This window comes from Pararge aegeria, chromosome 18 (genome assembly GCF_905163445.1).
Source record: "Pararge aegeria chromosome 18, ilParAegt1.1, whole genome shotgun sequence".
NCBI lineage: Eukaryota > Metazoa > Arthropoda > Insecta > Lepidoptera > Nymphalidae > Pararge > Pararge aegeria.
In genome coordinates, this window is record NC_053197.1 from 13,920,284 (window position 1) to 13,942,259 (window position 21,976).

The 21,976-nt window shown below is 35.7% G+C and overlaps 1 protein-coding gene across 1 annotated transcript in view; it reads right to left on the bottom strand.

Annotated features, from left to right (window-relative positions):
• The window catches only part of LOC120631545 (xanthine dehydrogenase/oxidase-like), a 44,461-nt gene that overhangs the window by 21,759 nt on the left and 726 nt on the right, over positions 1-21,976 (bottom strand). The window contains 13 exon segments of the mRNA XM_039901174.1: positions 5,144-5,260; positions 6,571-6,681; positions 8,086-8,278; positions 8,772-9,538; positions 10,103-10,298; positions 11,928-12,111; positions 12,751-13,250; positions 14,701-14,988; positions 15,961-16,251; positions 18,480-18,703; positions 18,787-19,205; positions 20,045-20,205; positions 21,248-21,417. Of these exon segments, the coding sequence (XP_039757108.1) occupies positions 5,144-5,260; positions 6,571-6,681; positions 8,086-8,278; positions 8,772-9,538; positions 10,103-10,298; positions 11,928-12,111; positions 12,751-13,250; positions 14,701-14,988; positions 15,961-16,251; positions 18,480-18,703; positions 18,787-19,205; positions 20,045-20,205; positions 21,248-21,417 (3,621 nt within the window).

The following is a 21,976-nucleotide window of genomic DNA, read 5'->3' on the forward strand; positions in this document are numbered from 1 at the left end:
CGCTGGGCTAGCGGGATGGACTGCGTCCTTAACTCCTTCTCATTGTGAGAAAAGATCTGTGCCTAGTAGTGGGCCGGTAATGAGTTTATATGATGATGATGATGATGAATATACGTGTAAAACAAACGGGTGGAAACTTCCCCTTTTAACGTGTCTATTGACGTGCTTTGGCAGGTGGTAAATAAGTTCTATCCCTTAGCATTGGCAGGAGATATTTTCTCCGCGGATAAAGGACAACACTTTTATCTTCTCCACCAGTTCACCCGTGAGCATTAGCGTTAGGGTGGAAATAATATGCAAATAATATAAGTGCACTATCAAACGGGAGGAAACTTTTTCCTATTATTGGCTTTGGCAAGTGGACAACTAAATTTTATCCATTGCCAAACGTATGCCAGCCCTGAAGATGGATCAACGTCATGAAGAGAGCAAAGCTAGTGGATAGATAAGGATGGTGGGTATCGGGGCAACTGTGCAAGTTTGTGGGCAAGTTCAACTCCATACTTCGTGTTTCTATTATTTTATTATTTTCCTAAAATTTTACTTTACTACAGTAAAAAACACAGTAAAGAGTACCTATAAATATAAAAAATGTGCAGCATTCATTCTGTTACAGTCCAGGCAGAAGTAACTTTTAAATTATTGTCTGCTGCTCAATAAAAGCGTTCAGTAAAATCGTTCGAACGAGAATATCGTTCTCATTCAACAATTAAGTTCATTCAACAATCTCTTTATGAGTTTGTCAATATTTAAAAAGGGGCTAACCCTTCTGAAATCGTTTAAAGCTTTGAAGATATAATGAGCCACAATTAAGTATTTAATCCTATAGAGAATGAGGCCAACCGAATTGTGTAGACCTCCCAATTCTCAAATCTGGGGTAGCAAGAGCTGAATAGTATATTATATGAGCTATTATTATAAACCAAAAGTTGTGCGACGCGCAGTAACGCGGTAACGCGGGTATGGGAGTTACCCACGGGCTGTAATTTCTTCATTATAAACAATAAAATAAATAAATATGAATATACTACGACAATACACACATCGTCATCTAACCCCGAAGTAAGCGTAGCTTGTGTTATTGGTACTAAGATGACTGACGAATATTTTTATAAATAATATACATAAATACTTATAATATACAATTAAACACCCAGATACTGGAAACATTCATGTCCATCACACAAACATGTTCAAGTTGTGGGAATCGAACCCATGCCCATGGACTCATAAAACAGGGATGCTGCCCTGCTGATACCATTTGGCCGTGAACGTATACGTGCCGAAGAAATGGAGCCGAAGTCCTAACCACTAGGCCATCGCCGCTTCTTATACTGATCTTGCAAGTATTTTGGTTATTTTTATTACTAACTGTCTTTATTTTTCATAAAAAGGTTAACCGATGGAAGCATAAAAAGGAGAACCGATGGACGTTGTGGTTGCAAGGTCCTGGCGATCCCGCACGCAGGTTTGGACGTTCCCCAACTAGGTGGACAGACGACATCAAACGAGTCGCTGGGAGCCGCTGGAAGACCCGCACTGAATATTGGAACTCCGTACAAGATACATATGTCCAGCAGTGAACGGTTGAAGTAATGATGATTAAAATGAATTATTCTAAATCTAAATCTAGGGGTCTCAGCACCTATTAATAGGATGTTAACTCTGTACAACAGCATTACTCTATACAAGCCGTTGTACAGAGTAATGCTGTTGTACAGAGTTAACATACAGATAAACGACCGGATTAATAAGATGCATGCCTTTAAATGGGCTGAACATTGTTCTGTATAACTTTTTGTAACATCTATAATTTGACGTTTTTTGCAAAAAAATGATTATGATTAATAAAGTGCTTCACATAGACATTATAGGGGATAGTCTTCCTAAATAAAAAAAAACTTAAGTACCACTTCCTATCGCAATACTGTGTACGTATTGTTTAAACTTAGTATTTTCTTTCTTCCTTTGCTCTTTTTTGTATGAGTTTAGCTAGTTTTGTTCTTTGGTATATATTGTCAGCATTTAATATTTTTTTATATATAATTGAAATATATATATTTTTTTTCATTAATTCTAAAATGTATGTTTTTGTCCGCGGCACTAGATCCGGCTAGTTTATGCCACAGCTTGATGGATCTTACAGCTCATACTCTCATGTCTCTCTTCTTAATCGTTTTTTCTCTTTCTGATATTCTAGTTTTTTATTCGCAAGTTGTGGCAGTCTCTAAGTGGTTCTACTATATAATATTAATATGTTTTTTTTCATTTTTTGTTAAGTTTTATAAGAGTTATAGTAACCTGTTGATTTTCCATTAAATAAATAAAAAAGAAACTCCTTTCACGCTCAAGATTATATCAGATCAGATTATAAAGATTGATAACAAAGTTTTTCCTAAGATGGTGGTAATTCTAACTTGTAGTTAGAATTACCACCGCATCCTCTTTGAGTATAAGCAAATAACTTAATATTCCGTATGGTGAATGTGTATTCCCACACAAAGGATTGGTTATGATTCTTTTATAAGTTCAAGTGGAACTGACGGGTGGTGCCGTGAATATTTTAAACGAATTGTTTTCCAATAAGGTTTTTAAAGTCTTTTATAAACAGACAACAAATAGTAGGGCAAGAACGCCTACGCGACCTTAATTCTAAACAACTTTAAATTGTTTCTGACATTTATTATCGAATAACTGTAATTATAACATTACTTCAACGATAACTATATTCATTCTTGTATATTTTTCTCTCGGGGAAAGGGGCTGAAGGCTTGAGACATATGTTTTACCTGGTTCAAGCATCAGACACCAAATTATAACTTAATAAAATAGCCCGTAAGCAACTGTGGGAGTATATACACACACCGGCATATTTAGCAGAACATAAAAAAGGTTGCTGGTATATATATGGTATGCTGGTTTATACGTCATTAAATTTCAAAAAAAAAATTTTCAAATTAAGAAAACAACTGAACATCACATTTTATGCAATTGTTTTAATTTTATTCCAATTTCGCTCCAGACTTATCTGGAACTTCGAGTATATCTTCCTTCTGAGTTTAAAATTCTATTGAAATACTGTTTTTTGTTTGTTTTTCTTAATCGCGTATCTTTATCCTGCTTCTATCCAATATCCAATATCTTTATGGAGTTGAAGACTGAATTATGCCTGACGGAGATTGCCAGGGCACTCGAAATGCGAAGAAATGCTCAAACCTTCGTGTACGTAGGTACTCCAGTTTGACGGCCGTCCAAGCCCGACATGAATTAGAAGCAGTGCGGGGTGAGACCGTAAGTGAGCGTCGGGTACGAAGAAGGTTCGAAGAAGCTGGTTTGGGTTCATTTGTGCCCGCCAAGGCTCCAAGGCTCGAGGTAAATCATAGTAGAAACAGGTTAACTTTTGCTCAGGAACATCGACTTTGGACCGCGGACCAATGGAGGTAGTATTGTTTAGTGATGAGTGCAGAATTCTCTTAAATCAAATTGACGGCAGGCAAAGAATATACAGACGCAAAGGAGAACGATACATTCAGACAAATTTTGAAACTACAGTTGCATACGGTGGTGGATCAATAATGGTTTGGGCGGGCATTTGTTTGGGAGCTCGCACAGACATGGTAGTGATTGACAGAGGGAGTCTAACTGCAGACCACTATATCAGAGAAGTTTTAGATGAAAATGTCGTACCGTTTGCCCCATATAACGGTGACGATTTTGTTTTTATGCAGGATAATGCTCGGCCGCATACCGCCCGGGTAACTCAAGCTTATCTTAATGATATGAATATCACTGTTATGGAGTGGTCGGCGAGATAACCGGATATGAACCCAATAGAGCACGTTTGGGACTTGCTGAAAAGATAAGTTAAGTCCAGAATTCCAGCTCCAGCGAACGTGGGTGAACTGCAAATCGCCGTAGTTGAGGAATGGCGGAGAATATCCCAGGAGACCATCGATAACATCATTCTCAGTATGCCTAGACGGGCAGAAACTTTAATAAGAGCACGTGGAGGAATTTTTCAAATTTAATTAATTGTTATTTTAATATTAATTTTCACTTTTCCCTGTTAGATGAAAAGTTCCATAATGATTCCAAAATTTTCACAAATAGCCTTTCCTCGCAAAATCTGTTCTTAATGTGAACTCATTTTAAGTAAAACAAATGAAACTTTAAATAACAAAAGAAGTGTAGTAAGTAGATTTTGAAACAAAACCATATTTTTTAATTATGGAACTTTTTTATGTTCCGCTAAATATGCTGGTGTGTATATATTAAAATAAAATGCGTGTGATATTTATTTGATTAATTTAATTTTTACTTCACATAGAATATAATTTTTATTAATACATAACTATAACCTAAAATAAACTATTTAAAAACTAAATAAAATCTAAAACGTCCTCGAAACCACCGCAGCGAGGCACAGTTCCTAAGATGCTGGCAGCATTGCCCCTCTGGATGGCCAAACTAATTCGTTAATTTAATTTATATACTTATTTTTTTCTTATTACGTAAATTATTTTAACAATTACAGAATAAAGATATCTATATTGTCTATGTATGACATAAAAAAAAAAATCTTACCAATGTGCTGCCAATGCTGAAATTGTAGTATACAGTTTATTATTAGTCTAAGTGCTATCTACTACTAGGCACTGTAGTTTTAATCAGTATTCATATTTGAATGGTTTTCACTATCAGCAGTGCCAAAATTAGGTAACACACATACCCCGCCTGCACAAAATCCCCCCGCCGCCCCGATTTCTGACAGCATCCGGAAGTGGGTCCTTACCGCAGTCACGGGGGCGTTAGGACTTAACCGTAGTCCAAAAGTCCACTCAGTCGGAAACATCGACCTAAGCCGAAATCCGAGCCCTCGCAGTAGGAAACCTTAGGCCGACGGTCACCCTTCCCGCCAATATCGTGCTCTACTCATGGCTAGCTTTACTCGCCCACATCCCCCGGTGAATATCAGCTGCGATGCTCCCAAAAAAAGAAATGAAAGGAAAGGGTTAGCGAGAATTCTACATGGACAAAGTAACATCTAGTTTTATATGAAACCTTAACTTTAGGATAACACCTAGCGATACTATAACTTAAAAACATAAAAGACATACCGATTGTTAAATATTGGTAAGACTACTACGGTTAGCTACATAAAATAAATACAAACGACGAAATAAGGCAGTTTATTTCAATTTGAACTGGTCCAGTTTGTGTTCTACCGCCAAGAATATGTTCTCCGTGGTACAAGGATGTTCTGGAATACAAATATAAAGTTAACTTGTACTACGCGCCAAAATGGGGTAAATTGGTAAAGCATCTACACTTAGGATTCGATTCCTAGAAGGTCAATTTCAGAATATCCGTAATTTTTCTTAATATCTGTTGACACCCAATTGGTTTCACTGAGCTTACCACTGTGGAAAGTTTTTTATTTATAGTCATTATTTGCGGACCAAGCATATTGACCCGGAAAACCAGAGCAGCACTTTACAGGGCATATAAGGAACAAGTCCTACAAAGTGCTGCCAGTGGCGTGCACAGAAATTTGGACCAGGGTAAGCATAAAGAAGTAAAACGGCATAAAATGGCAAAATCCTCCTCCTTTGCCAGTTATATGAAAATGTCAGGGTATGCAGTGCTTTTGTGCATGTATGAAGTGCACGCCACTGAGTGCTGCTCGCGTTCAACAACCTGAGGCGTTTACACCGGCAACCATGCTTTTCAGACCGGAAGACAACATTGCAACACTGCGGCTTTGCAGCAGAAATAAGCACAGCGCTAGTACTTCCTCGAGCGATCAGCTGTCACATATAACTCTACAACTCCACCATGATAAAGTTGCCTTCAAAAAACGCCCAATAAAAATTTTTACATTACATTATTATATCTGTTAAATAGAGTTAAAATGAACTCAGTTGGAAACTTAGCACTCAGAATGCAAAGTATGGGTGTAACAGGTTATTTTGTTACAACCTTCCTTCCTTTATCTATTTTTATCTTTATGATTATTTTTAGTTTTGCTGTGTTTACATGTCATTATTATTATTAATTTTTGTGAATGTCATGGTCACTTGTTATAGATGTACATACACGTATAAGGGAATGTGTTAAATATTGTACAAGTTTATTACTGTATATGGTAAATATGTATATTGTTAGTGTCCTTAATAAATAAATAAATAAATGAATAAACTTTCCACAGTGGTAATTTAGTGTCAATTTAGGCCAATGTCTCAGGCCTACTGGTCAGGTGAGAGACTTCGATCGTGGCTAACAACCCTGCTGACAAAGACACCGACTATGATTGTGGGTTTTATATAACTGCCACACCCCAAAGCTAGCCCGCTACCATCTTAGGCTGCATTTTTACTTACTACTAGATAAGACTCCACTTCTGGACTTAGGTCTTTTGCATGGAGTTCCAAGAATCACATCCTTGGCAACTCTATTGATGTCGTCTGTCCACCTCGTTGCGAGCGACCAACTCTGCGTTTACCGATGCGGGATAGCCATTCCAGCACCTTGCGCGACGTAAAAAAGCATAATGAAATTGAATAGTCTTACCAATATGCACCCAAACATCGTCATATCCGGCATCCAATCTTGCAGCGCGTACTGCGTCACGTAGTGCGTGCGTTACAACAGCTGCCAGGCAGAACGCTGGTTCCCCTGTTGCTGTGGGAACAAGTGTTACAATATAGTTGTCTCCTGCCCACGCTAGCCGTGCAGATTCTGTCCTCCATTTTACTAAGGAGATTTAGACCTATGCAATAGGAATCTTGAATTTTAACGGTACATAAATAAGCCTAGATGTCACTCAACATTCCATAAAATATCTTTACAATGCAACTCTTCTTCTTCTCGCCCTTATCCCATTTTATTTAGGGTCGGGTCTCCGTCTACGTATACTGGGTGTACGCACTGTTACAATGAGTCATTTACTATCAAGGCAGATAAATTGTGGAATGGTCTTCCACGTGACATTCGTTACGCTAAATCACACAAGATTTTTAAGACCCGTCTAAAGAATTATTATTTAAAACGGTAAGTATGATTATTATATTCCACAATTACTTTCTGTACCGCTAACATTATTATATATAGTTTTAGTATTATTTATTTTACCACATAGTATTTTATTTTATTTTATATATGTACTGTCTTTGTAATTATTAATATGTATATATTCTTAGAGTTTTGCGCACCGCTATAAGGATTCATATGTGAGCCAATTCCTCATAATGGTTGCCTGGAAGATATCGCTATAAGTGATAAGGCCGCCTTTGTTACACAAATTTAATTGACTTGTACCTTTGTTCTCTTTTTTTTTTTTTTTCTTGAGTGCAATAAAGTATTTTTGATTGATTGATTGGGTCATACGTAGAAGGAGTCTGTTTGTCCTTTGTTGTCACAGGCGAGATGCTAAGCCTCCCTCTGAACATTGGATCTCCATGTGGCTGGGAGTCTACCTCTCCCAGCAGGGCTATCACGGGGAAGAGACTAAAATTATATCCCCCGATTATATCCTCTCACAAGGGATATAATTAACGTGTTCGCCTGCTAGAGGACGGGAACATGGAATAGAGGTTTATCCCCGTTTCTCATTACACATATATTATTTGAATATTATTTCCACTTGTGCGCCAGTGCTCTGGGAGTTGATAAAGGTGTGGGAAAAGATAAATTTGTATCCTTTCCCCGGGGAGATAAAGGTCTCCTCCCCATGCTAACCGTGCTGGTGGTTTCTTCTTTCATGGGAGAGGGGGTTTTCGAGTACAGACCCACCACGCAGCTTCAAGGGGCAGTGGCGTGCACATTGGGTATGCATAGGCTATGCAATAAGAAGGCAGATGATGTAAAATGGAAAAATCTCCCTTAAGAGTTATAAAAAACTTACGGGCAGGTGTTGCACGAGTAAAAAAAGTTTTTATGACTTTTACTGGAGATTTGTTTTGTAACAGTAACTAGATTTTTAAGACGTTGATTTTCGAATATCTGTATGGCCTTCATAAATTGGTTAGAATAATAAGCAGCCCCGGGTTCGGCTTAATATCTCGATATATTCAAATTCTATATTACCTTTCGAATGTAAAACTCCATTCGGATTGCTGGAGTTTCGTCGAAAATAAATTCTGAAGTCTGCGGGAATGTCTTTTATACCAGGAGGTTTGTAAGTCCAAGTTCGGTCGGTTAGCAATTTCCCTGTTTTATCATCGTATACAATTTTTTCTGAAGTCCAATAACCTAAGCCCATTACGAAAGCTCCTTCGATCTGAAAGCGTTGATAATATTATCATTTTCACAATCTATCTATGTGTAGCAAAAAAGTGGTATTGTAGCAATAGTAATCTAAGTCCAATAGAGTGCTTTAAAGATTCGTAAAAGTCTACTTTTAAGTTTTTTTTTACTATTTCGTAGTCTCACATCGGCGATTCTTTTCACACTACACATTAACAACAATATATATAATGATTTAGTTTATAGCATTTTTTTTATCATGAATAACTTTCACATGAGGCTTATCATCACCTGCGTTTGGTTTTTACTCGCTTTTAGATTATTTAATGCATAGACTGTTTATAGCTCGGAGTATTGAGTTAACCAAATTAAATTAAAGTGGAAACAACGTAGGTAAGTAAAAGTTTATTTCCAATTTGCAAACAAATATTCCATGAAGGGCACACAAACAAACAAACATATTAATTTCTGAACTACGATATTTATGATGATTTGAAAAACCGCTTAAGAATATAGATTTAAATTACCTGCCCAATATCAATCTCAGGACTTAAACTTCTACCAGTATCTTCAAGCAGGTCAACTCTTAACACGTCGTGGTTCCCAGTCAAAATATCAACTTCAATCTCTAACGCTACAACCCCATAAATATTATAATTTTTCAGAGGTTCATTTGGAGAAAACATGTAAGATGCTTGTAAGTACACTCCACGACTATACGCTTCTTCCACAAGTTTCTCCCAAGTTGGATTTCCTAATTCCTCGCGTACAGGCTTCAATCGATCCATTAATATCTCACAAGCTTTTAAGCTTGCATATGCAATACATTCGCTACCAATGCTACCACCAGTTGGCATGCAGTTTGGAGATGTGAAACTGGAGCTGGGTTTAATACTAATCTTTTCTAGAGGAATGCCAAGAGCATATGCGCATACTTGTGCTGCTTTTGTATTGATGCCTTGCCCCATCTCTGTGCCGCCGTGAGATACAGACACAGTACCATCTCCGTGATAAATGGAAATTAAAGAATTAAATTGACCGAAGTGAAAGAGATCGTAAGTCATGGGCATTATTTTAAGAGCTCGTTTTCTCCATCGGTTATCACTATTAAATTTTTTTGCATCTTCCAATCTACTATCGTAATTAGAATCTTTTTTCAATTGATCTATTAGTTCTGGGATTGGGTTGTCTTCTTTTTTCATATTTGCCAATCTAACATCTATTGGGTCTTTACCTAGATCATGCGCGATTCTTTCCATTAGATATTCTGTAATTGCTATAGCTTCTGTTGACGCTGCAAGAAAAACTCTTACTGTAGTAACTTTGTTTTTTTAAAGCTTTTATTATCACAGCGGTTATAGGACAAAAATACTAATAGTTATAATAATAATTATTGCCCTATTACTGACATAGATGGCATCGCTATATATAGTTTTTATTTCATTAAAAGTAAATTTTTTCCGTAAATTATCCCGGACCCCAAAACTAGGATATCCCGTGTCTTGGGGGTCAGTGTTTCCCATAAGTACACCTAGATTAGAGAAAAAACAAAGAGAATACATATTTAGAAGATTACATTATCAACATTCAATTTATTATGTGTATTTTCTTACGGTAAGAATATTCTTGCTTCGTGTGTGTGTGTGTACCATATTTATTTATAAAAATTCATATTCAATGAACAACCGAGTTTAGGCTGGTTTATTAGAAAATTTGCTGTTGGCTACCAAATGGTAAATAGCTCACGATGCCGACAAGAAAAGTTATCCCAATATCTGTTTATAATATTTTTTATGGATTAAGTTGAAACAAGAAAATTTATACCGTAAGGAAAATATAATAACATATAGAGGCAAACCTGGTGCTCTACACCACGTAGCCGACGGAGTGTCAGTAATTGCGTTAGAAGCTTCAATGCGCCAACGTTTGGACTCGTAGCAGTTAGGGAGATGCATTACGGTCATTGGAGATATTGTTTCATTGTTGGAACATCCATTGTCTTGATAGTATACGTTATTAAGGTACTGTATTTCTCCATTTTCATTAACACCGGCCTATTAAAAGATAATTTTGTAACGTTATCAAAATTTATTTTTTATATATATTTATATACTACGACAACGCACACATTGCCATCTAGCCCCCAAGTAAGTTAGTTAGCTTGTGTTATGGGTACTGAGATGACTGATGAATATATTTATGAATAATATACATTAATATTTATAATATACATATAAACACCCAGACACTTAAAAACATTCATGCTCATCACACAAACATTTTCCAGTTGTGGGAATCCACGGCCTTGGACTCAGAAGGCAGGGTCGCTGCAAACTGCGCCAATCGGCCGTCAAACATCTCTCTTACATGACTTTACAATGACATGTAAGGGCAAAGGGAATTCTGAAGTGTTGTTTCATGTATACCATTTTTTCAGGGAGTAAAAATTCAGCCATAACTGTTTCTTCATTTTTCCCCATTATTATCTTCTTCTAACCCATAATCATAATCCTTAGAATTATAATTTTTCTAAATCAGTCAGCAACTATCTGTTACCCGCTTGGTATTTCTTTCAATATCATAGTTTGCAAAACCGAACATCATTTGTTTTCTGGGTGGCAGTAGCGATTTCGGTATAATCGTACCTACCTACCATAATAATGAGACTGATTTGCCCAGAGTGGTCATAACGGGCACATTCTTTAACTGCCCCTTTTGGATGTTGGTTAAGTGGCTGTATTAAATACAAAAACGAATACAATTACTAGATAAAACGAAGACGGTTTAGTTTTTATTTAGTTTTACATAGTTTATTTTAAGTTATATTTATAAAACAAATATTTTCAAGAATAAATAAATTTTGTTGAAACGCACTACAAAATCAAATTAATTTTACTGTGAGAATAGAAATCCTCATGAGGATTTTTTAATTTGGCTAGGTCAATAGACAAAGATCAAAGAAGAAATGAATTGACTGTGTAAAAGATAATAATGAAGACTATCAACGTTTATTCTAAACATAACAAAGTTATTTAAAGGATAAAAATATAGGTAACACTATGCTATCCTGTCTAAAACAATACAAACACACTAGACAAATACGTGTAGCATGCGTGTGACAACCTAAAGCCACAATATGATTTTATATTTTATCCATATTTAAATATCAAATAAAATGGACCAGACAGTTCATTGAACAAACTGGCACATGTCCGTGACAAACATAGGAGGAAAATAAATTGGTCACATAATATTATAAAAATATGAAATCGCGAAATTACTTCTTTGGTATTAATTAATTAATGGTATAATGGTTAATATCTTGATAAGTTTTTTTAGCCGTCCGTTGAGGTGATCTGTCATTTACATCTGAAAATTGTGTCGCATTCGTAGCTTTAGTTTTAAGTTAACAAACGGATGAGAAGTAACAATGAAGAATGTATGAACGGGGTGGTATTAGGCACGCTTCGGTTTCTAGCACAGAGTTGGCATTCCAACATCTTAGAAGTATTGTACCTTGAGCATTCGTTGGTTATCTGACCTGTGAACCGAGCCCAATATAACTTTAACTTTGCAACATTGAACTATATATACTTTTTTAATCTCCTCATCCTCAAAATTATAGTTTAGCACCACAAAAATAACTCAGGTTTAACCGGATTTATTAAGTTCATTATTCTTACTTCAAGTTTGCAATATGTCGGGGCCCTTTTTCCTATGATTCTCATGTTGTCTTCTAAGGGCAGAATAAATCTGCACGATTTCCCCTGCAGATGTGATACCATAGCAGCTGCACAAGCAATTTGAGAAGATCTGGTTATTTTACCACCATATGCGCCACCTACTCTTCTTACAATTACATTCACACTGTAGAAAAAATAATTATTATAGAACAGAGATTAATAAATTTTATCACTATTATAGTTAATTGGTATTTTCTGTATTTTCTCGGAACCAAATAGCGATACAGTTCTACACCTTTTTACTTTTGTAGTAACAAATTCAATAAATTGTCATAAAATAGATTACGCTCAGCGTGAATCATCAACTTAACTATAGAGATCCGACATATATACTCTAGCACCTATTCCCTCACTTATTTAAACTCAAATTTAAGATTAGTTGTGATAACTGTTTTTATATAATTTAATTTCCATTAACATTTTGATTACGTATGTGTTTGGATTTTTTGATATATATCCAGTGACAAGTGGTAATTTTGTATATTTTGGAACGATCACTATAACGATGTTTTTACTTTTACAGTTACGGTCATTTGTTGGTTAGAATTTAATTTCATTAATTTCAGAGCTCAGACCCCCCCCCCCCCATGCTCCAATTCAATTGTGTGAACTGTAACGATTATCGTCACATGATTATCTTAGCGTCGTTTACTGAAGTTAATTAGACCATGCTAGAGCTCTCTAAGACATGCGGTAGAAAAAACTTAAATTTCCTAACTCCGGCCTAATCTTATTTTACTTAAGTAATAACATTAAAATGTACCTATTCACAGGAACATTTAGGCATTGCGCCACAGCAATATTCGTCAAGTCAATCCATTGCGTTGACGAGTAAACTTCAAGCCCATCTTCTGTGGGTATAGCAACACATGTTTGCGGCTCCATATAATAATGATATTGAGTTTCAAAAATCAGCTCATCCTTAATTACTGTTTTAGTATCATTTCCTACCTCAGTTGGTTCAACAACTTTGTCATTAGAAACTCTGCTTTCTTTCTCTGGTGATGATAAAACGTTTTTTACTGTCAGTAGAGGTGTTTTAGAAGATTCTGACTCATATTCTACTTTAACCAATTTAGCAGCACGGTTGGCCACCTTTTCTCTATTGGCAACTATAATTCCAACCGGTTGACCATTAAATTTTACTTCCCGTGAGCACAAGATTTCTTCTACTGAGTGTATTATCGAAATTTCTGTCGGAGTAAAGCTGTTCTTCCCTGGCACATCTTTGGCAGTGTAAAAAGCGATAACGCCTTGAATTTTCTACAAAAAAATAAATAAATAAACATAATCAGTTATTTTTCTCATTGAAAAATAAGATATACGCCCCAAATATTCAAACGAAGAATACAGTTGGTAAAGTCATCTATATCAACAGGAAATAAGACACAAAATTCTAATATATTTTTTTTTTTTAAGGAAACCTGCTTTTAATGCAGTTGAACGGATTTGTATAAAGTTCATCCTGAATTAATATTTGGGATACCTATTCTGCGAATGCACAAGTTTTCTTTAGGATTTTTAAAAACAGTTTTGTGGAGAATCTGAATTTTTGCGACCTTTTTAGCGCAGTTCTCTCGTTTGGTCTGGTGGAAGGCTTCAGCCGTGGCTGGTTACTATCCTACCGACAAAGACGTGCCACTAACCGATTTGGCGTTCCAGTACGGGTAACGCGTAGAAACCGATTAGGGGTGGTATGGGTTAAATATAAATGTTTCCTTACAAGTTAGCCCGTTACCATCTTAGACTGCATCATTGGAAATGAAATAAAATGTATTCGCTGAACATTAGCTTTCGTAGGGTCTTATAATAATACTAGCTGACCCCAGCGCCATCTGTAGGGCTGATTTGTGAATCTAAACCATCCAGAGTGCCACCCAAACGCATACCGAAAAATTAATTCAAATTGGTCCAGCCGTCTAGGAGGAGTTCAGTGACATACACACGCACACAAGAAATCTTAATATATATAAATCTCCTGTCACGATGTTTGTCCGCGATGGACTCCTAAACTACTTAACCGATTTTAAATTAAATTGGCACACCGTGAGCAGTCTGGTCCAACTTAAGAGATAGGATAGCTTAGATCTTTAGTTATAGTTGCAATTTTATTCTATTGCAAATTATTTGTCTATAATTAATTGACAGTCACATGACAGTCATACTACTATACTCATTTAAGGCTTAGCGATACTGAATACTTTAAAAACAAAATCAAACGCAGACGAAGTCGCGGGCCACAGCTAGTATATATATAAAGATAACATTCCTTCATATTCTGTCATAAAGAATTTATACAAAATCTTGTTGAGCAAGCATTGAAAGGTAACTAACTAAATTATACGGGAATGTCAATGTTATTATAATAAAAAATAAATAATATAATTTTAGTAAACATTTTGTACACAGACATTGGGCATTGCGCCAGATATTTCTAAAGTAAACGAGTGGAATGATTTTTTAGTGCTGCATCTAATTTATTGTAGATTTTAACGCACGTAGCAAAGGGGGATTTTGCGTTTTTCATTTATAATTATGGTTGCACAACCGAAGCTTATTCATCACCTACCACCAGGTGAGATTGCAGTTGAGGGCTAACTTGTAAGGTTATGAAAAATCTATAAGCTAGGGCGTATAACAACACTACAATGCCAGTGGATGGCATTGTAGTGACGTTATTAATGTTATGGCAACTTAAAGTAAGAAGTCTCACCATAGCTTCAGAAGCGTCAAAACCAGCCAAAATACTGCCGGGTGCTACGTCCGCTGTAACAAAGGATCCATAAACTTCATTTGTTTGACTTGGCAGGTCGTTTGCGAAAGTTGCCTCTCCGCTGCATTGGACCAATGCTTCCAATTTTGGCACAGGTTTATTTAGAGGCCATAGGGTCTCATCTGTGTCATATGTTTGCATTCCTTTCGAAATTTTCCGTTTAATGACGTCCCCACCAGATCGGTAAGTTTCATTTAGTTTGCCTTCAGGACACAAACTTAAAATAGCCTGCAATGAGATATATTGTTATAGTCAAAGTTTGAATTATTTCATTCTTCTGTTTAATTTAAGACTGTTTCCAGCCGTCCGATAATAGTATTGCTAGAGCTTTTTGTGACAGTATGTAACAGAGCTCTTCCGGGGAAAAACTTCTTACTGCCGCTAAGCAGCATTGTTGAGATGCTGTTCTGGTCTGAAGGCCGTGTTTGCCGGTGTTATTACAAGCACATGAGGCTTAGCACCTACGCCTCAGGTTGATAAACACTGCGACGTATTGCTTTGTTACTGGCGATGATTATCCATTTACTATCAGGTGGTTCATATGCTTCGTCCGTTAAATATTGGTACATAAAAATATTTATGTTATTTATTTTGCAGACTAAACAAAACACCAAAAACATCTGACTTACTCGTAAATTGCATATTTATTTAATTTTATCTTCAAAAAAAAAAAAACTCAACCTTGCGACTAACTAGTCTAGCACATCTAATAGAATAGGATATATAAGTTACTCGGACGAATGAAATAAATAAGTCGTCAGATAGTAGGAAAGCTACATCCTTAATCTTTAAATGATAACGGAGTTAGATTTTTATCCATAACTCAAGGTAAGAGATTCCAAAGTAGGATTTATTATTATTTATTTTTGCAACCTTCCAAAAAAAAAGACAAAAAAAAAGATTTTAAAATTCAATATTAAACAACGGATATCGAACACAAAATAGTAAAGAAATTTTGTTATATTCAGAAAAAATGAGCTAACACAAAAAATTACTCGGTACTTAGTTTAAAACTTTTTATCTATCGCTAAGAGTATTTGGGAATATGGTTGCAAAATAGTTCGTTCAAACGAATGCTTTGTGTTTTTCTGTTTTGAGTGGTGCAAAAAAGGTATTACCATTCATTAAATTTTGTGTAATAAATCCTAGCAAAGAAGAAAATGTTATTCTCTGTTATCTGTTTTAATGAACCAAACATACCTTGTAATATAGAGCTAGAGCGAGCAATTTTCTATATCGTACGGACGGTTCCGGTGGCACGTCAAGAGGATTAATTTCTTCGTGTAAATTTTTCAAAGCCATTTGCAAAGTTTCGTCGGTAAAAGGATCTTTGTTAACTAAGTTTTCTTCCGTTTTAACGGCATGGACGAAGTTGGGTGAAATTCCGCCATACACAATTGTTGCCTTCTCAATTGTATTATCATTTTGTTTGTATTTAAATAGAATACCAGCGTTAACGATTGCATGGGCGTTCTGTGATCGAGGCATTATCTGTAATAAGTATTATTTAACATAATTAGCCTTTGCTGATTTTAAATAACAGTGCTAATAGAAGACCCGCTCACCGTTGCGCAAGAAAGGTCCTCAAAATTCGAAAAGAAGTTCTAAGAGCATCCAAAGATCTAAGAGATCAAAAGTATCCAAAGAGCTTTTAATGGATTCACCTCAATCGATTGACGTCCACTGCTGGATATACTCGTAGGTATTATATAGGGACTTTCCATAAAAAGCCATGGACGTGGCCATTCTCCAGCGGATCCTTATAATTTGTTTGATTTTTTACAAAGAAAGAAGGTACTTTTGTTGTAAAATTTATAGATGGTAGAGGGAGGTGATAACTAAATTCGTGAACTTAAAGCTAGAGATACGATAATTCTACGCGCTTTGGTTTAAAAATAACGCTCAAACGAATCTAAGCCCCGAGTTTTGTTGTTATCATCATCTTTCATTTCCACTTAAAACTATTTAAAGAGTTACAGAAATAATTCATACCCAAAAAGTACTTAATTTGGCTCTGAATTAAAAAAAATACCTTGTAAGTTTTGATCTTGCATGAAGTCGATAACGGTGGCAGCACAACGTTTAAGATTACTTTTCCTTTCATATCGTGTTTAAGAAAATCCAATAATGTTATTGTGCTGTGTTTGCTGGGAGTTTCAGCTAAAAGTATATCAAGAGTAATATTACTACTATATAGTGAAACGATTTTTTAATGTTTCAACTAAACTAACAACCATTTCAATGGTGCCAAAAAATGCTGACCACAATTCCACGCTGAAAAGCCAGATTGGTCCTTGACTGATAAGCTTAAATTGCTATGATCAGCTGCAACCAAATTCAGTACGGTGATTTGATTATGATGTGGACCTTAGTAAACAACGTAAAGATTAAAGTAAACTTAAAGATGCGTGATTTTTTTCCAATTTCTCTTGGCCTAAAACTTTTTTATACACATCTTAGCTGTTGAGAGATGATGCAACAAAATGAGGGTTTTTACCTTTTCGATTCTCTAGAAGATTCACTCATAATTTGAATTGTCAAACGGTGGGGAAAACGGAAGGAAAACGGGCATTTCCGATAGTATTACTTTGCACTGAAAAAGTAGCACCTATAGCTGTTTTATATATGGTATGCTAGATGACTCTAATAAAATCCTTTAAGCGCCTGTCGAATTTCTGTCAAAACCACATATGTAGATTAACCGGACAGTATATAGAAAAAGTTGGATGAGTTGCGCTATCGTTTTTATGTGGTCTATAAATTTAGAATCGAAGATTAACGACAATTAAGATAATCAAGCTTTACCTATTGTAATCATTCCTCCAACGGTTTCAAAAAGCAAAAAAAGATCTGAAGTGAATTCATTATGCGCGTGCTTTAAATATAAATTTCCTCCGATTGTACCAATCTGAAAGCAATTTGTATAATTTGTGTTAATTAATACACGATATTCCAAAATGTACAAGTTTCTAGCAATTTCAGTAAGGCAGTGATGTCAGGGAGTTCCTAATCTTTGCATCTAAATCGATCTATATGAAATTGCTTTAACAAAACTTTTACGTATTTTTTGTTTTATATTTATGTGAACTATATATTTAAAGATTGTTGTTGTTGTTTTTCTTATTTCAAATCGAATCAAATCCTTTTATTTGCATAAAACATTGTAGTTATACATGTTTAGTCATAATATATGACATGCAAATCTTAATTTAAACAAATTCATTTATGTAATAATTAATAAAACATCAAAATAAATAAAATCAAAATAATCGGCTGAATATAACAAAATTCCATTAATTTTACTGTATGAAACAATAAACATGGAATGTCAAGTAAAAAATAACTAAACTAATAATTATATTTTATTATCCAAGAACTCCTTTACCGAGTAATAGCGTTTATCAACCAACCAGTCACGTTAATTTTATTTTGGTTTTGTATTCTATTATTTTTATATGGGCCTTGCAAATGATTAAATTATTACGATTGCGTTACTATTTTGCACATAAGTTTCATGTTTTTATTAAATACCATTTCAAGGTTTGCCCAGTTTAACATAGCAGGTATTTGACATTTCCTTCGTGTTTCCAAACCGGTCTAGTATAAAAAGTGAAAAAGAAATTTAAAAATAACGTTGGCCATATATCAAAATCATAAACACTATTTAATTATATAATCTGGCAGCCACAAATAGAAATAACAATGTTAAGGCTACTTACGTTTCTTACTGGAATATGAGCAACTAAATCTAAATGATTGTGAAATTCTTTCAAATAAGCGAATTCTTCATTTTCAGATGACATGTTTTCAAAAACTTGCATCATTTCCGTCAAAGGCATACCGGCTCCCAATATTAGATTTACATCTACTATGTGACCTTTCAACTCTGCTACACTGAATATGTCTATTACGTATTTCGGGTATTCAGTTACGTGGTACACTCCTAAAATTAATTATTCATTAGATTACATCAACATACATAAACAATATCTTAATCCAAAGTTGATTGCTAAGCTTATATCATACCTTGTCCAGTATTTCCTGCTACGAATTTGTAATCCTCACACTGATCTATCGTTTTGAAAACATCGTTTAATTTAAATAACTTAAACCAGTTATAATTTACACCTTTTATCGCCAATATGTTTGTATTACTCTTTTCTAAAACACACCAGTCATCTTCTTGAACATTACGCTTTTCAGTTAGGTTTTCATTATTAACGTTATTATGTACACATTCATTTTTACATTTAACCCCACAACATTTGAACACAGCCATATCTTCTACATCAATCAGTTTGTTTTTTAAATTATCATCAGCGTCTTTTGCAAAGCTTTTGAAGGCATCTGCAATTGGTCTGTAGCCTGTGCATCTACATATGTTGCTAGCAAATGAGTTTTCAACTTCCCCTGCTTTTAGATCTTTATTTTTCGCCGTGTATAAGCTGAAACCAAATAGTGTGTGTTGGTGAACGGCACGGTGGTGTCGGCAGATCAGAATACAGATGTCATCAACCCTTCTTTTTTCGTCTTCCCGCGGGTTTCGTACGAGGCTTGTAAGGGAATATAAATGCTAGTTCGCACTATGTTAGTAGTTTGGTCTAGCAGCAAGTAATTTAGTAGCTAAAATACTAGCTACTTCCCAGAAATCGTTTGCACTAGAGTCGTGTTCAGATTACAAGTAAGTGGTGTTAAACAAGAAGAACAGCCTAACACGTAATAAAGTCATTTTAAAACTACCAATAAACTCGACGAAATCGACCGGTTCGAATGCTTTTAGCTGGTGAATTACGCGCTAATGAATAAAATTACTAACATAGTGCGAACTAAGTATAACGGATAGAACGAGCAACAGCTTTACTCTACTACTACGTTTTAATAAAATCGGTATCAAATGAAAGGGCTTTCTAAAAATAGTTCGAAAAGTAAGGTGACGTCACTCGTAATCCAGTAAGACGTTCTATAGCCACACAAGACGGTGGAATTTGGAATGCCACAAAATACCCATGCCGTGTCGTTACTTTCATTGATTAATGTAATAATAATGATGATGATAGTATTATTCGTATAAATATCCAGACTTTTCCAACACCTTCTGTGGAGCAATGTTGAAGCTATAACTTTTATATCCCTCTCTTAAATAATCCCGAAGAGGTATCTGCAGTGGGATGTAAATCTAATAAATATTCTTCGCAAAATAACAGAACTAGAATTTCATTTATTGTAAGAGCATTATATCAGATATAACGTCTATCAGATACAAGTCTAAATGACGTAAGTTTACCTGTACATATTCATAACCCAACCAGGCGTACAGTAACCGCATTGAGTGCCATTGAATTTCGCCAATCTGCTCTGAATTTCATGATAACCGATCGTCCGGTTTCCAATGCCTTCAACAGTCATTACTTCCCAACCGTGGCAGGATAGGACCGAAACAAGACACTGAAAATACAAGCATATTAAGATAGTCACAAACAAACAAGTTTTCAAATGTTCACAACAATTTTTATATACCCGCGTGAGCAGGCTACCCATTTTCTTTTCCGGGTTAAAAAGTATCCTCTGTCTAAGCAGTAGCAGTATAGGTTTTGGTGACAGGGGCTCTGTCCGGAATCCGGAAAAGAACTACCGCAATGCTTATATCTGCCACCTAGCAGTGTTGACGTGCGTGGTTGCCGGTGTAATTACAAGCACAGAACGCGTTAGGTTGATGGATACACGCACGTCCTGTAAAGTGTTGCTTTTATAAAAGGCGATGGATTTTTATAAAACCGTAAAAAACGCTTATTTCCGATCCACGCTGCGTTCTTTCATCTCTTCATTAATCTCATTATCGTAGCTTTCTATAAATAGTAACTGTTACCAAAAGCAAGCGATCCTGGAACGTGTTACTGCAAAGGAGTCGCAGAGGCAAACATGTTTGATGCTGATTATAGATAAGAGAGATTTGGATATAGTATGGTAATATTATGGATATACAAGTATGAATAACTCGCCGTCTCGGAGCTTCGTTATCGATTTTAAAAAGTACATTTTTCCCGGGTAAAAAGTGGCATGTGTTAATCCAAGGTATAATCCATTTCCATCTCCAAGAAGGATTAACAAACATCCACGCATCCAAACAAACTTTCGCATTTATAATATAAGTAGGATAGGACATGATGGGACAGTAGGTATATGCAGTGGCGTGCATAGAAGGTATGCACAGGGTAAGCAGATGATATTAAATGTAGGAAATCTACAGTACGAGTTATAAATACTTAAGGTTAGGCTATTTATAACTCTCACAATGCCTATCCTTAAGTTTTTACAACTTGATGTGGAGGTTTTTTTAATACCCTCTATGCACGCCAGTGAGTAATGGTTCATATCACAATATGATAGGATAGGAAGTGATATGTTAAGTTGTAATAGGCTAGGACATGATATTTCAGGATAAGATAGGAACTAGGATGGGAGTTGTGGAAAAAATATACTTGCTTACAGAATTAACAGCAAAAGTCTTCACTTCGTTCGTTGGTGGTGACGCTGCACTGACGGAAACTATGCATGCGCCACATCCGCCCTCATGGCACATCACCTTCGTGCCGCGGAGATCCGCCACTGTTCGTATGTATTCATTCAAGGTCACATCCGGGCTATACCTGCCGTCAGCTGCAATAGGGTATTTATTAGACTGGATTATTTTCTAGTGAAGTAAAGTGAAGTGAAGGGAAGTGAAGTGTGAAGTGAAATGAAGTGAAGTCATTTATAACGGAAAAAAAATTGTGGTTTTGTAAGGTACGACCACGTTTTCATACTTCAAAGTGCGAGGTCCAATGTGACAGTGTCAGTCAAATACTCACTTATATTTGACTTTCTTATTGAACTGTTATTTAAAACCATACAACGATAAAAGCGCAATATTTTTTTTATTATCAAACCAGCTTTGCCCACCGGTTTTATCCGCGATGTCTATGGGTATCTGTCTATATATTTTCCACGTTACGATGTCTATATCGTAACGTGGTCGTATATTTGTAGCCTACAACTTTTCTCAGTTAACAGAGCTTGTGACGCATAGTACTTTGTTCAGCAATATAAATTCTAAATTCAAATTCTAAATTTCTTTATTCATATAGGCCTTTCTCAAGCACTCATAAAGCGTTCATACATATTATCATCATTATAATCATATCAAACCATTGCCGGCCCACTACAGGGCACGGGTCTC